This window comes from Quercus lobata, chromosome 2, assembly GCF_001633185.2.
Source record: "Quercus lobata isolate SW786 chromosome 2, ValleyOak3.0 Primary Assembly, whole genome shotgun sequence".
NCBI lineage: Eukaryota > Viridiplantae > Streptophyta > Magnoliopsida > Fagales > Fagaceae > Quercus > Quercus lobata.
The window spans coordinates 13,222,729-13,235,620 of NC_044905.1; the positions used below are offsets into that span (position 1 = coordinate 13,222,729).

Consider the following 12,892-nt stretch of genomic DNA (forward strand, 5'->3'; position numbering starts at 1 on the left):
TCTGGGCTACGTTGGGGAGGAAGACAAGCGGCGGCAGCAGAGCAAAAGGCGCGACACAAAGAGCGGAATGGAGCCATCTAACCCATCTGTTCTTTCTCTCTCTACCTCTTTCTCTGTTTCTTATCACAGAGAGAGCTAGAGAACGTTCTGGAATCAAGTAGAAAAAGAAAGAAAAAAAAAAGTAGAAAAAGAGAGAGCTAGAGAAAGAAAGAGAGAGGGAGATTTTGGAATCAAGTGGAAAGTAGAGAAAAAAAAAGAGGAGAGGATGGAGATATATGGGTATACGTGTGTGGTGAAGAAAAAGAAAGAGAAAAAAAAAAAAAGAAAAGAAAAGAAAAGAAAACATATGGATGAAAGAAAGGAAAAATAATATAAAGAATAAGAAATGAAAATTTAGAAATGCTACCACAATATTTTCACAATAAATTTTAAGTAACATATTGTTATTAGCTAATATTGGTGATTAAAAATATAATTTCAGTGGTGGGATCAAATTAAAACTAGTAATAACTTTCCATATAAGATTTTGTTATGATTTTTGTGAAAGTATTGCAAAAAATATTGTAGATGTAACACTTTTTGTTAAAAAATATAATTATTGAGAATGAATAGAGAAAGAAAAAATAATGATTAAAAAAGAATAAAAAACGAATAAAGAATGAATGAAGAAATAATATTTAAATAAGATGGAGAAATGATAGAGAATCTGTTGGAAAGTGTATTTGAAAAAGTGAGTAGGTAAAAGGTAAATGTCATTATTCATTGTCCAATCAGTACAAAAATTTAAACAAGCTGCTGGAGATGCTTTTAGGTCCATTCAATCAACTTTGGTCCAGTTTGATCCGATTCAATTCACTTCAGTTCATTTAGTTTATTTTGGTCCACTTTTGTTCATTTAAATTAATTGAAATAAAGAAAGTGAAGATGTAGCCCCTATTGGGATAAAGAAATACGAGCAACCCACGGGAATACAAAATTGAGCCCCCTATCTCTTAAAGGTTATTTTCGATACCTTGGACTCAAGAAAGGAATGAAAAAAATGACTGCTAAACATGGGAATATCTTGGACTCAAGCGGCAATATCATGGGAATATTCCACTGCTAAACAGCAAGAACTCGGCGTATTTTGGATGCTTGAAGGCCCCGCTGACCCGAAGCGATTTAGAAAGATTCTTCTTTATCTTTCTCAATGGTGATCGGTCCACAAATTTTACATTTTAATATTATAAAATAATCATATTACATTTTCTCATGCATCAGTGTACTAATTTTCAAATATGGTAGCTCCCATCAAGCACACTGTAACCAACTAAAAGATCTTAGATACATGTGGCTCTAGTATTTTGGCAAAAGACGTAATAATCCTCCTCTGGCTGGTCTTTTAAAACAATTCCGCTAACTGAAAGCAAAGAGTGAGCACACTCGTAGTGGTGAAATTACAGATATATAACAAGAAATAGCACCATAAACTGAGGAAAGATGATGGTCGTGGTTTGTATGTGTAATGAAAGAGATGCTTACTTTTGAATTCCAAAAAAAGAAAAAAAAAAAACCTATTCGAACTAGAGGCCTCTTTTCTGTAAGTGTATGGAATATAATGCTAAAAACAGTTTAGGTGGATGTTATTTTTTGTTTAGGTTTAGGTTTAGGTTGTTGACGTCATGTGAGACTCGTTGCTTTGGCTTATCATGACACATAGATTGTGGGCTTTCCTAGTTCTGAAGTTCAAACTCAAATAGAATCAACTGACAAGTAATTATTGGTTCCACTAGCTTGTATAATTGCTGTCCAGTGGCATTCCAAAAAAGACAGCTGATGACCCTAAAACATGTTTATGAGTCACCATTGAATTCTACATGGTGATCATTAAAAGAATCACTCTGTTCCACTGTTTCATGACACAGATTTGTAGACATTTCTAGTTCTTAAGTACACACTCAAAGAATCAACTGACATCTCCTTCAGATGAAAAATAATCAGCCAAAACTCATTAGAAACACAAACACCCAATTAAAATTAATTTGGATGTTGCAGCATACATTATGAGCTCCCCATATATGATATATTCATAACCTTTTGGTAACATTCAAAACATTAGAATTCTATATTTCTTAAGAACTTCAAAACATATTTACATGCCGTTTTTACCATCAGGTTCATCACTGTGACTATATTCTCAAAAAAAAAAGTTCATCTTGTGACTAATGTCTTCTCTATGCCATTGCCTTTATATACAGACTCAAATTAGAACAGGCAAGAAATGTGGAAGTCACTGCATCTACAATCAAACACAGAACTTAAGAGAAACTAATATTAAAGAACAAAGATCTAAAAGAATTCATTATGGTAGACTGTCGCTTAGGAACTGACCAAAGGCAAGGAGCAGTTCTGCCGGACCTGACCTTGAGATCCAGTCAGAACATTAAGGCCTGACATCTTCATCATTGCCCGTGCAAAGTCCATTCGAAAGGTTGATCCATCATCTGAAGCATAAGCTCTTACCAGTCTCGCAGTCTTCTCATTAGCCATTAATTGCTGATCGGCAAAAAGGAGTCCTCTCCCACTTAACAAGCTCTGATAGTAGTGAGTATCAAAACCTGCCCCAGATGATATCGAAGATGACAACGCCTGCAAATATGACATCCCCACTGCTGACTCACTCATTTCCAATGATGCCATGGATGAAGAAGAAGGCCGAGTGGTGGTCCTATTACTGTCTTGGCATCTCATTCTCATCTCAGTTAGGAAATCAGGAGCTATAGTTGGGTCTGGCTGCCCTGTCCCCTTGAAGTTAAAGAGACGTTTCTGTATGAATTCACAGCCAATCTTCCCAATGTTGTGTGCACCTTCAGATGATCAAGAAACCGATACAAACCAAAATCTTTTAAAACCTTTTTCAACTCCATAAAACAAGAGGGACAAATGAGAAAAGGAAGAGATCTAGTAACTACCTAGAAGGCTGACAGTCTCTCTTTCATCAAAACCTCTAAGGTCAAAAAGGTGAAGTGTCTGTGTTATGTTATCGTCGGGTCGTGGAATTGCAGACAGTGCTTCATTGAAATATGAATGAATGCTGTCCCTCCGGCCTGTTAACACTGGATAGAAAGGGCCGCCAGTCTGTGAAGTCAAGCATAGAAGACTAGAAGTTTACATCAAAGAACTCCAATAAAAAGTGTTACTAATTGAGAACTGTTCTTTATTGTCTGTTTTACTGAATTTGGAACAAGAATAGTATTTCAATTTTTTTGAAAATTTTGAAACTTTAGACTAGAAAAACCACTACAAAATAGTGCCCCATACAACTAGTTGGTTAAGTAAAGGTGACTTTAACAATTTGTTGAAACCAAAACAGAAAAATTCACTACAATCATAATCTCAATTCATTTTCTAAACTTTCCCATAATCAATATGTACTTTAAAATCTTGTTGATAGGCTCTTCAACATTTAAAAATGTAAAGAGATACCAACACTTTTAAAGTCTGTTTCTTACAATTTCCCCATGTTTCATTTAAGCATCATTACCTACAAACAATCATCGAAACTTAAGCCTTAAACTGTTGCCAAAACCCTTAGTTAAAGGACCCCAAAGATTAACAAAACATTAAAAGAGAAAGAACATATTAAGATTCAGGATCAAGAACAGACCAGCATAATGCCATCTCTAGTGGCAATAGAAACAATATCAGCACATGAAACTACCCCTGGACAAGCCTTTTCGAGCTCCTCCTTGATGGAATCAATTTTATCAAAACCCCTCAAGGTCTGATTGGGTATGGCCTGCCTCTCTATGGAATGGTTTTTGTCACCGTTGCTGTCATCCAAGAGGACAGAAGCATCACAGCCCTGATCAAGAAAATCCCACGCAACATTATGACCAAAAAATTAATACCTTGGAATAAATGGCAAGAAATCACAAGAAGATTAAATTGGAATAACAGGTCGACACTCCCAAACATCAGAACATACAATTTGCTGTCTTGATAAATCTTTAAATACAAAACTTAAAATGCACACTAAGAACCACACTACTCACAAGAATATCAAAACAAAACTTCACAAAGCTCACATAATTCGGAATCAAAAGTCACTTTGTGGGCTATATACCAAGCAACATAAAGTAAATAAAACACCCACAACAGAAAAGAGAAAAGCAACAAATAGGAAAGAAAGAATCAATTTTTCCCCTTCTATTCTAGATAACACACTCATATAACACACCCATATCAAAACAAGAAGAAGTAGTCAATATATGACCAAGAATCGCTCAAAATCAAGAACCATATTGCCAAACCAGCATCGTAGGTAGAGAAACAAGCCCCGAAGTAAACAAAAAGAACACTCACAAATTGATAACAAATATAAGAAATAAACGTTTAGAAGAGAAAAATCAATAACAAATCAATACCCAGATGAGAAAAAGACAAACCCATAATGTTAACGAGTATAGAGGCAAAAGAATCAAAATAACGAAGACCCAAAAAGTAAGAAACAGAGAAGAATCAAGAAAAAGGGGCAAACTTGTATGTAGTACCTCAATGAAGCAGTCATGGAAGAATAGACGCAGGAGAGCTGCAGAGACATTGTTATGGTCGGAGTATAAGCGAGCCATGTGAGTCCTTACAATGGACTCTGCCTGTGGACAAGTTTTATGGTAGAAATCGTACCTCAAGCCGGAGATATCCTCATTGGAAGAAGAAGCCGACTGTGTAGAAGAATAGAGAGGAGAGAGAGAGAAGGATTTGATGGTTTCGCCTCTTGGGTTGGTCCAAGATAACAAAATAGAGATCGAAAGCACCACAAAGAACCAAATGGTCATAGAGCCTGCCATTTTTTCTTTCTCTTCGAGGTGAAAGAGAGAGAGAAGGAAGGAGCAAGAGCGGGAAAAAGGAGCTATGGAAGTTGGGAATGAAATGAAAAGTGATTCAGGTGACACCTCGCCTTATAAAGGAATCTGTGGAATGACGAATTTGACCTCAAAGTATTTGTGAAAAATAGGTAATGCCACTTCGTAATATTTTAATAAGTTGTTATGAATAAGCAAAAAAGTAATTTAAGTATGTAAATTTAAATTAAAATTAATAACAATTTATCACCTATTATCAGGTATGGACCTTATAAGTTGAAACTCTGAAAAAAAAAAAAAAAAAAAAAAAACCATCATTTGTTATAAAAATTCACGTGTTCGGTTAATGTATGCCCTAAGGACACATATTAAGCCATCTATTTTTGGAAACATTTTCTCAAAAATTGAAAAACTGTCAATACTTTTTTAATTTCCAAAAAGATATTTCTAAAAATGAAAGGTTTAATGTGTGACTTAAGGACACACATTAACAAAATCCAATATTCATTATCAAAAAGACCTCAGATGGCCCAGAACCAAACTTCCTTGTCATTTTGGTCCATACAAGGCTACATGGGATCAACGCCCATAGTAGAGTTGGACCGATGAGAATGGCTAGCCCATGGCAGAGCTAAGACCATGAGAATCAGGCTTGAATAATTGGGCTACACCCATAGGCCTAAGCAATTAAGGAAAGTCGGGGCCCCGTGAGATCGTCTTTATAAAGCCGAGGCCTACTTTAAAGGTTTGGTCTTTAAATTATTCCTTCAATACAATTACTCTCAGCTGTGGCATTCTGGTCCCACATCAAGAACCCTCTGTCTCAACTCTCAAGTAAAGGGTTTTTTCAAAAAAGAAAAAGAAAAAGAAAAAGTAAAGGATAAAGTGGGAGAGGATGAATAAATCCTACCTTTTTGAATGGTCGAAAACGAAACAAGAGTACACATATCAAACGCACACAAAGAGTGTGTTAAAAGAGACAAAAAAAAAAAGCAAGCAAGCGAAACCCCAAAGCTACCAAACTTCCCATTCCAATGGCGATTCCTGTTAAAGTGTACGGACCACCCATGTCCACAGCTGTGTCCAGGGTCCTAGCTTGTCTCTATGAGAAAAATGTCGAGTTCGAGCTCATCTCCATTAACATGTCCAAGGGCGAGCACAAGAAGCCTGAGTTCCTCAAGCTCCAGGTACTTTTACAATTACATTCACACAATTCTCTCTCTCTTTTCGACAAATTAGCTATATATAATTCTGAATAACTCTTATATATACATGGTCCTGATAGTGATAATGTTACAGCCCTTTGGCCAAGTACCAGCATTTGAAGATGAGGGTATCTCCATCTTTGGTAAATTTATACCCGCAATTTCATCATTTTCATTCATTCCCTTTTCTGGGTTTCTCTCTGTTTGCAACTCCATATTATAAAATAGAATTTGTGTGTGAGTAATACAGAGTCTCGAGCGATATGCCGCTACGTTTGTGACAAGTACGCGGACAAAGGAAACAAAGGACTATACGGAACAAACCCACTGGCAAAAGCATCCATAGATCAGTGGATAGAAGCAGAAGGGCAGAACTTCAATCCACCAAGTTCAACGCTGGTGTTTCAGCTCGCATTCGCGCCTCGAATGAATATCAAGCAAGACAAAGTAGTGATCAGGCAGAACGAAGAGAAGCTGTCGAAAGTGCTTGACATCTACGAAAAGAGGCTCGGGGAGGCTAGGTTCTTGGCTGGGGATGAATTTTCTTTGGCTGATCTTTCACACTTGCCCAACACTCAGTACTTGGTCAGTGGCACTGATAAGGGCAATTTGTTCACTTCGAGGGAAAATGTGGGGAGATGGTGGGACGAGATATCGAGCCGAGACTCTTGGAAGAAGGTGGTTGATATGCAGAAGGGTGCTTAGAAAATTTGGTTGGCATTTCTTGAATAAATTGCTTCAATCCGGAGAATTTATTTTCTCCCCCTTTTTTCCTAGTTTTTTGGCCGAGTCCAAAGAGATCAATGGGATTTTGATCTCTCTATGTGTAATCTTTCAATTTCAGAACACTTAAAAGGGAAATTCATTAATTTTCTACTAGCATTATATACTCTAGCCTTTGCAATAAGTTTGTTAAAATAGGATCTTATAATCAGTAAAAGGGTTTTTAATTCGGGTAGAATTAAAAATAGGGTCATGCTAACGAGTGCCCAAAGGGCACTTATTTATAATTTATTTTAGGAAAGTTTTAACATCACTTTTATGGAAAATAAAAAAAGTTGTCAAAATATATATATATATATATATATTTTTTTTCCTTTTTCCATAAAAACTTTCTTTAACTGAATTCTTAACCAGTGTCCTAAGGGCATTCGTTAGTATTTCCCTTAAAAATATTAACATTATACTTTAAAAAAGAAAATTTACCAATAATAATGATGTATTTTTCTAATTTAATTTTTTTTTACACTATTCAAGATTGTTTCCTTCAATTAATGCAATAATGGATGTACAAACACAAACATAATATAATAGAGTGGAAATCATAATATCTTGTTTCTTATTCTTTAGAAAATGAGTTTTTAATCACTAAATAGTAAATAGAACCTCAAATAAGCCGCAAGGCACAATCGTGATAAATCTTGTTCAACTGGAACAACTTTTTGGTACTATATCTTATGTAATATAATGTGAGGACCAAATTGAGGTTGAACAGTTTTGATTGAGCAAGGAGCATGAGCAAAGGATGAGGTCTCAAATGAGAAGTTCTGCAAAATGAGTGGCAAATCCATCTTGGTCTCTATTAGAGCAAAGTTTTGACCAATGCATATCCTAGGACCCCAACCAAATGGGAAGAATGATGCTTGACCCTTTGTTGCCTTTGAAATGCCTTCTGAAAATCTCTCTGGGTTAAACTGTTTTGCATCTCACCCCACAGTTCATAATCATGGTGGACTAGGATTGTTGGTATAACAATCTCCACCCCAACTAGTATTATCAAATTTCCCAGCTTGGTTTCCTTGTGAACTATTCGAAGTAGCAAAGTTCCTGGTGGGTATAACCTCAGAGCCTCATTCAATATCATGGTTACCTATGTCATGGATAACCAACTATTACCAAAGTGCATTTTTTAGAGAATTTAGTAAAATAAAATAAAATAAGTTCATTAAATTTTCCTCTTGAAGAGTATATGAGAGATTTTGAAGCTCATTTATGATAGATAAAATTTGAAACAAGATTTATTACTCGATCTACAAACCTAATAAAATTTGAGGTTTGATCTACAAACCTAATAAAATTTGAGGTTTGCACTCAAATCAGTGGTCTATAGACTATACTACCATGTACCAACTCTAACAAAAAATGAGTATGCTAACTATCATGAGCTCAATAGAAAATGGCTTTTACTCGATCAATTAACAAATATTAACATGAATTTTCATGGATGTGAATATTTCAACTTCAAAAGACATTACATATAAATTTTATAGGAAAATAAAGAAAAATTAGAATCTTTAGGGAATACTTACAATTTTAAAATGATTTCACCCATCAAAGTCAGGTTTGTTCTTACCAAAGACTTGCAAAAACTCTTCTCTTGCACGAGCATGCCAATTTGGATACTTACTCAACAAAACCATTGTCCAAACAAGTAAAACCGAGGTTGTCTCTTCCCCAGCAAAGTAGAAAACCTTACATTCCTAAATTACATCCTTAATATTCATTCCGACACTCTTCTTGTTACCAAATTCCTTAATCTCTCTAGAATTCAATTCCATAAGTATGCCTAATAAGTCATCATTTCTGCCTTTGTCAACCTTCTTCCTTTTGTTAATGATTCCCGTTAGTAAGTCTCGTACTTCTCTTTCAATTTCCTTCATCCTCCTGGGTGTCTTAGTTGGTAAAAACCTGCATGCATAAATATTAGCTATTAGTAAATTGTGAAGATTGAAAACACATAAACAAAAATTGTATTAATTATAATGTGATGATCTCTGTTAATTTTTGTGTTTGATGAGATGTTCAAGAAAGTAGGTTATAACCAATTTCCTTTCTAAATAAACAATAAAATTTGGAATTTTATTTTTCATTGGAGGCACGGTTTTAAAAACCTAACAGGACCGACTGGTTCAACTAGGAACCAGAACCAATCCTATCTGGTAAAATCACCCAAAATTGATCAAAAGCCGAGTTAAACTAAGAACTGGGGCCAAAATCAATTTTTTGACCACACCGATTTTTAAAACCATGATTAGACTTCAGATGCATGAGAATTTTTATTTGGAAGGTGGGTGAAGCAAAAGTTGAAATTCGTTGAAAGCTTGTTATATTAAAAAATAGCACATTCCTATAAATTTTTTTTTAAAAAAAAAGCACATATATTTTTAATAGATACGATAGAATTTCAAACTATATAACATATAAACTAAATTGTAATTGGTTAATCCTATCTCAATAAAAATCAAATTTGACTTCTTTTTTTTTTTTTTTTTGGTTGGGTAAGAAACCAAACTTGACTAAATTTCAAAGTTGAATGTTTAATTTCTACCTTAGTCCTGGAAAGTATACAGATTGTCCTACTTTTACAACGAGTTATGCTTGCTCTTTTTATAGTTGAAATATTCTTCTTCCTTCTTTATAGCTACGTCCAAATGTTGTTCTTGAAATCACATTGCTTGACAACTTTTCAAGAGAAGGCATTACGTCTAACTCACAGAATCCATCTTCAAAGATCAGCCTCTCCTATTGGCTAATCATATTGTTGGGTTAAAATGAATTAACCCCTTGTAAATTAATTAATTACCCAAGTTAATTAATTATGTTCAATTACATGCAATAGCGTGGTAGCACAAACAAATACTGATTATACTAAATGCAACAGAAAATAAATTTGACACAAGTGACTTGTTTACAAATGGGGAAAACCACCGAGGCAAAACCCCACCGGGTGATTTTAAAATCACCACTACCAAGAATCCACTATTATCAATCACAAGCGGTTACAAGTATAAGGAATCTTACCAAACCCTTTGGCCTATCCCGAATTACCAACCTACAGTTGAACCCTTACCCCAATACCCAATTGGACTTGTATTGTAGCGACAATCTTTTCGTTCAATGCACGAATCCCAGTACATGACTACCTCCAGCAACTTGAAGAGGTTGTTTGCTGCAAAATTCTTTAGTTCATCAGCAATGAAGATCAGAAAGCTCCTTGGTCACAAAACCCTTGGCGTAAAGACGCAATAGCTTCTTCAGAGAGAATAATGAACTAGGTCACTATCTGCATGCATTCTCCATGTATGACGGCCTTTAAAATAAGTCATATATATGTCTACAGTTGTGAGAAAAGAAATCCAACACATACACATCAACTTGGGCCGAAAATCGTATCTGAAAATTCTAATTCCATATGTCTCAACAAAAACAGCTTGTGTCGAGTTTCGACTTTAAATCTCGATAGAAGTCTTTTTGTCAAGATTGTTGTTGAGCTTTAATAAACAGCTCTTCTTCACTTGTTTCTTAGTCAAATCTTCATGACTTTTGATAATTCCTTGGAGATCAGTAGGTTGATAAGTCTCGAGTGCTGATGATCTTAGGGCTGGATCCTGAAAACAAACACTAAATCAGAGGAGACCGGTGGGGCCGGCCAAAAGTCCTCCGATGATGAAGTTAGCGAATTTGGAATTCTCAGTGATAAGGAAGTGACTTCTGAAAATAAAATGTCTGAATGCCTTACCTTCTCATCGAAGAATGCTTATATAGTATGTGTGGAGCGGTTCTGTTTAATAACCGTTCCTAATGTTGAGGAGTCCGGAGAATTTAGAGGTAACTTACATAACCGTCATGGAAGTTACCTCAGTTGGACGGCTCGTTCCATAGTGGTTAATGGAGAATTTCGCACTTAGTAGTTCAATCCAATGAACTCGTCCATCTTTCATTAAGGACAGACGAGACTATTAAGGACGGCTCATCCTTGTCCAAATGATTAAGGATGGATAAGCTTCCCATGGGATCTTGTCCGTCCAAAGACGGACGAGGTTAACAAGGACGCTTGGGACAATCACCTCGTTTGCTTGGTTCACCCTAGCTGGTCTTTCATTGGACGAGCCATATGGACGAGTTCAGGAGTTGGTGTTTTTTGTGACACCATCAGTTGCCCCCTTGTCCATGTGGGTCGTCCAACGAGTTAGGTGAGCTGCCGACACATCCTTGGACGTACATAACTGGTCAATAAATCAATGCGCCACATGTTATTTTTTTATTGGCGACTGATCTCATCAATTTAGTTTTCCGAGGTAAGTGCCGCATGTCATTTTCGTATTGGTGGTGTCATTTCAAATGCCCAAATCAGCATCCTATAAATAGTGGAATACCTCCCTTAACCCTTCTCATTTCAGAAATTTTCTTCCTTGACATCCATCGTCTAGAGCCTCGTCTAGGAGGTTCTCTGCGTCTAGAGTCCTCTTCCGTCTAGAGCCAGGTATTCTTCTTCTCTCCGTCTTTAGGTTCTGAGTTTCTTTTGTCAAAAATTTCAGTCTCTTCTTCGTCTACTGATAGCTTTAATAAGGCTATAAACGAGTATTATGAGGATAGTAGTGATAGGTCTAGTTCTAGCAGTACTAGTGACGTTAGTGGAGGAAGTACAGATGAGAATTATTCTTCTGGGGCCCCTGGGTTTCCTATTGAAGTCGTCCAGGAGCAACTTAGAAGAGCTTCTGGCCCTCAAGCTGGCTCCCCGTCCAGCGTCCCTCCGTCTAATCTGACGGACGAGTAGTTGTGCAGTAGGTGTTCATTCCAAGACGGATGAACAAAGACTAAATAATCTTAAATCTTGGTAACAAATTTCGGACCAGTTTAACCCTAGGCTGCCTGTCCGTGGAGAGTGGTATTGTAATCCTTGTTTTGGAATAGGCGTCTATGAAGCTTATTTCCTGGGTGGCCTTAGGTTTCCATTAAATGCATTTGCTAGATAGTTGTTAGTCAAGTTAGGTTTAGGTGTCTGTCAATTTAATCCTAATGCTTGGAGATTAGTTATCTCCATGCAAATTTTGTGAAAGGAAGTTTTTGGTGGGGATCGTCCTCTCACTGTGGACGAGTTCCTTTATTGTTATAAACCTTCCGAAATAAGTCAGTCTGAGGGTTTTTACCAGTTCACTGCTAGGGGGAATGATTGTAGGTTAATCAAGTCCCTAGCTTCGTCTGATAGAAAATGGAAGACGGAATACATCTTTGTCTCCAGTTTCTAGGCAGGGATCCCTTTCCTCCTTATACTGGGGCTTAGGGAACCTTCGTCCTGAAGGTACGTCCCTTCCCCTTGTTTATCTTTCTCTTTCTATTTGATCTATTTGCAACTTCTAACCTTTGTTTACTCATTGTGTTGTAGCCGCCAAGCGTCCGTCTTTAAGAAAATTTCATCGTGACCGCGTCCACAGGGCTCATCTTCACACAGATAGGAGTTTTCGTTCTCTAGTCACTCTTAGACATCTTTCCAGGTGGGGTTTGGGTCCTGAGCCATCAGACGAGGCTATTGCACACGAGGTTACTTTGCACAAAAGTAAGTTTTAAGCTAAGGGTTTTTTTTTTTTTTTTTTTTTTGAAAATTCTATGTTATACATTCCTGATCTATTTATTATCTCATTTCAGGAATGCCAACAATGAAAGAAAACAAAGGGAAAGAAGTTGTGGGTGAGGGAAAATGCCCTGAGGCTCAGCCTCAGAATCGTCCTGATGTTCAAACACAGGTTTGTCCTACGGCTGGGGATAAGAGAAAGTTCTTGCCAAAAAACATTGATTTAGAAGGGCTCCCCAGTCGTCGAGACAAAAGAGTGAAGCACGGCTCGTCCAAGGTGGTTAAGTCTAAACCTCCCCAGTCTCAACCTTCCATCCAGATAGTTGATGTGGACTCTTCCACTCCAATTGAGTCCACCCCGTCTAAAACTCCTCCGTCCAAGATTCCTTTGTCTAAGTCAACTATACCTGGCTCGTCCCAGCCTTCTACAAACATCATTGAAAATGAAGATCTAGCTTGGGAGTGTTTTCAGATGGTTGTCTTGGACGAAA

The 12,892-nt window shown here is 36.7% G+C and overlaps 2 protein-coding genes and 1 pseudogene across 2 annotated transcripts; 1 reads left to right on the forward strand and 2 right to left on the reverse strand.

Moving 5' to 3' along the window:
* Positions 1-2,085: 2,085 nt before the first annotated feature.
* On the reverse strand, positions 2,086-4,914 carry LOC115977974 (putative Peroxidase 48). The gene is made up of 4 exons (XM_031100004.1): positions 4,533-4,914; positions 3,647-3,844; positions 2,952-3,117; positions 2,086-2,846 (listed from the first exon to the last, which is right to left on the reverse strand). The coding sequence occupies exons 1-4, from the start codon at positions 4,827-4,829 to the stop codon at positions 2,359-2,361; spliced, it is 1,149 nt and encodes a 382-aa protein (XP_030955864.1). The 5' UTR covers positions 4,830-4,914; the 3' UTR covers positions 2,086-2,358.
* Positions 4,915-5,773: 859 nt separating this feature from the next.
* On the forward strand, positions 5,774-6,936 carry LOC115977733 (glutathione S-transferase-like). The gene is made up of 3 exons (XM_031099753.1): positions 5,774-6,031; positions 6,144-6,192; positions 6,300-6,936. Exons 1-3 carry the CDS (start codon positions 5,879-5,881, stop codon positions 6,752-6,754), a joined length of 657 nt encoding a protein of 218 aa, XP_030955613.1. The 5' UTR covers positions 5,774-5,878; the 3' UTR covers positions 6,755-6,936.
* A 561-nt stretch (positions 6,937-7,497) lies between these two features.
* Positions 7,498-12,892, reverse strand: part of LOC115959671 — a 31,289-nt pseudogene continuing 25,894 nt past the window's right edge.

Excerpts from the sequence above, each read along its gene's own strand:
- LOC115977974 (XM_031100004.1), bottom strand. The coding sequence starts at position 4,829 with ATGGCAGGCTCTATGACCATTTGGTTCTTTGTGGTGCTTTCGATCTCT. Across the intron at positions 3,845-4,532 it reads TCCATGACTGCTTCATTGAG|GGCTGTGATGCTTCTGTCCT; the intron begins GTACTACATACA and ends TTTCTTGATCAG. Across the intron at positions 2,847-2,951 it reads AGAGACTGTCAGCCTTCTAG|GTGCACACAACATTGGGAAG; the intron begins GTAGTTACTAGA and ends GATCATCTGAAG.
- LOC115977733 (XM_031099753.1), top strand. The coding sequence starts at position 5,879 with ATGGCGATTCCTGTTAAAGTGTACGGACCACCCATGTCCACAGCTGTG. Across the intron at positions 6,032-6,143 it reads CTGAGTTCCTCAAGCTCCAG|CCCTTTGGCCAAGTACCAGC; the intron begins GTACTTTTACAA and ends ATAATGTTACAG. Across the intron at positions 6,193-6,299 it reads TGAGGGTATCTCCATCTTTG|AGTCTCGAGCGATATGCCGC; the intron begins GTAAATTTATAC and ends TGAGTAATACAG.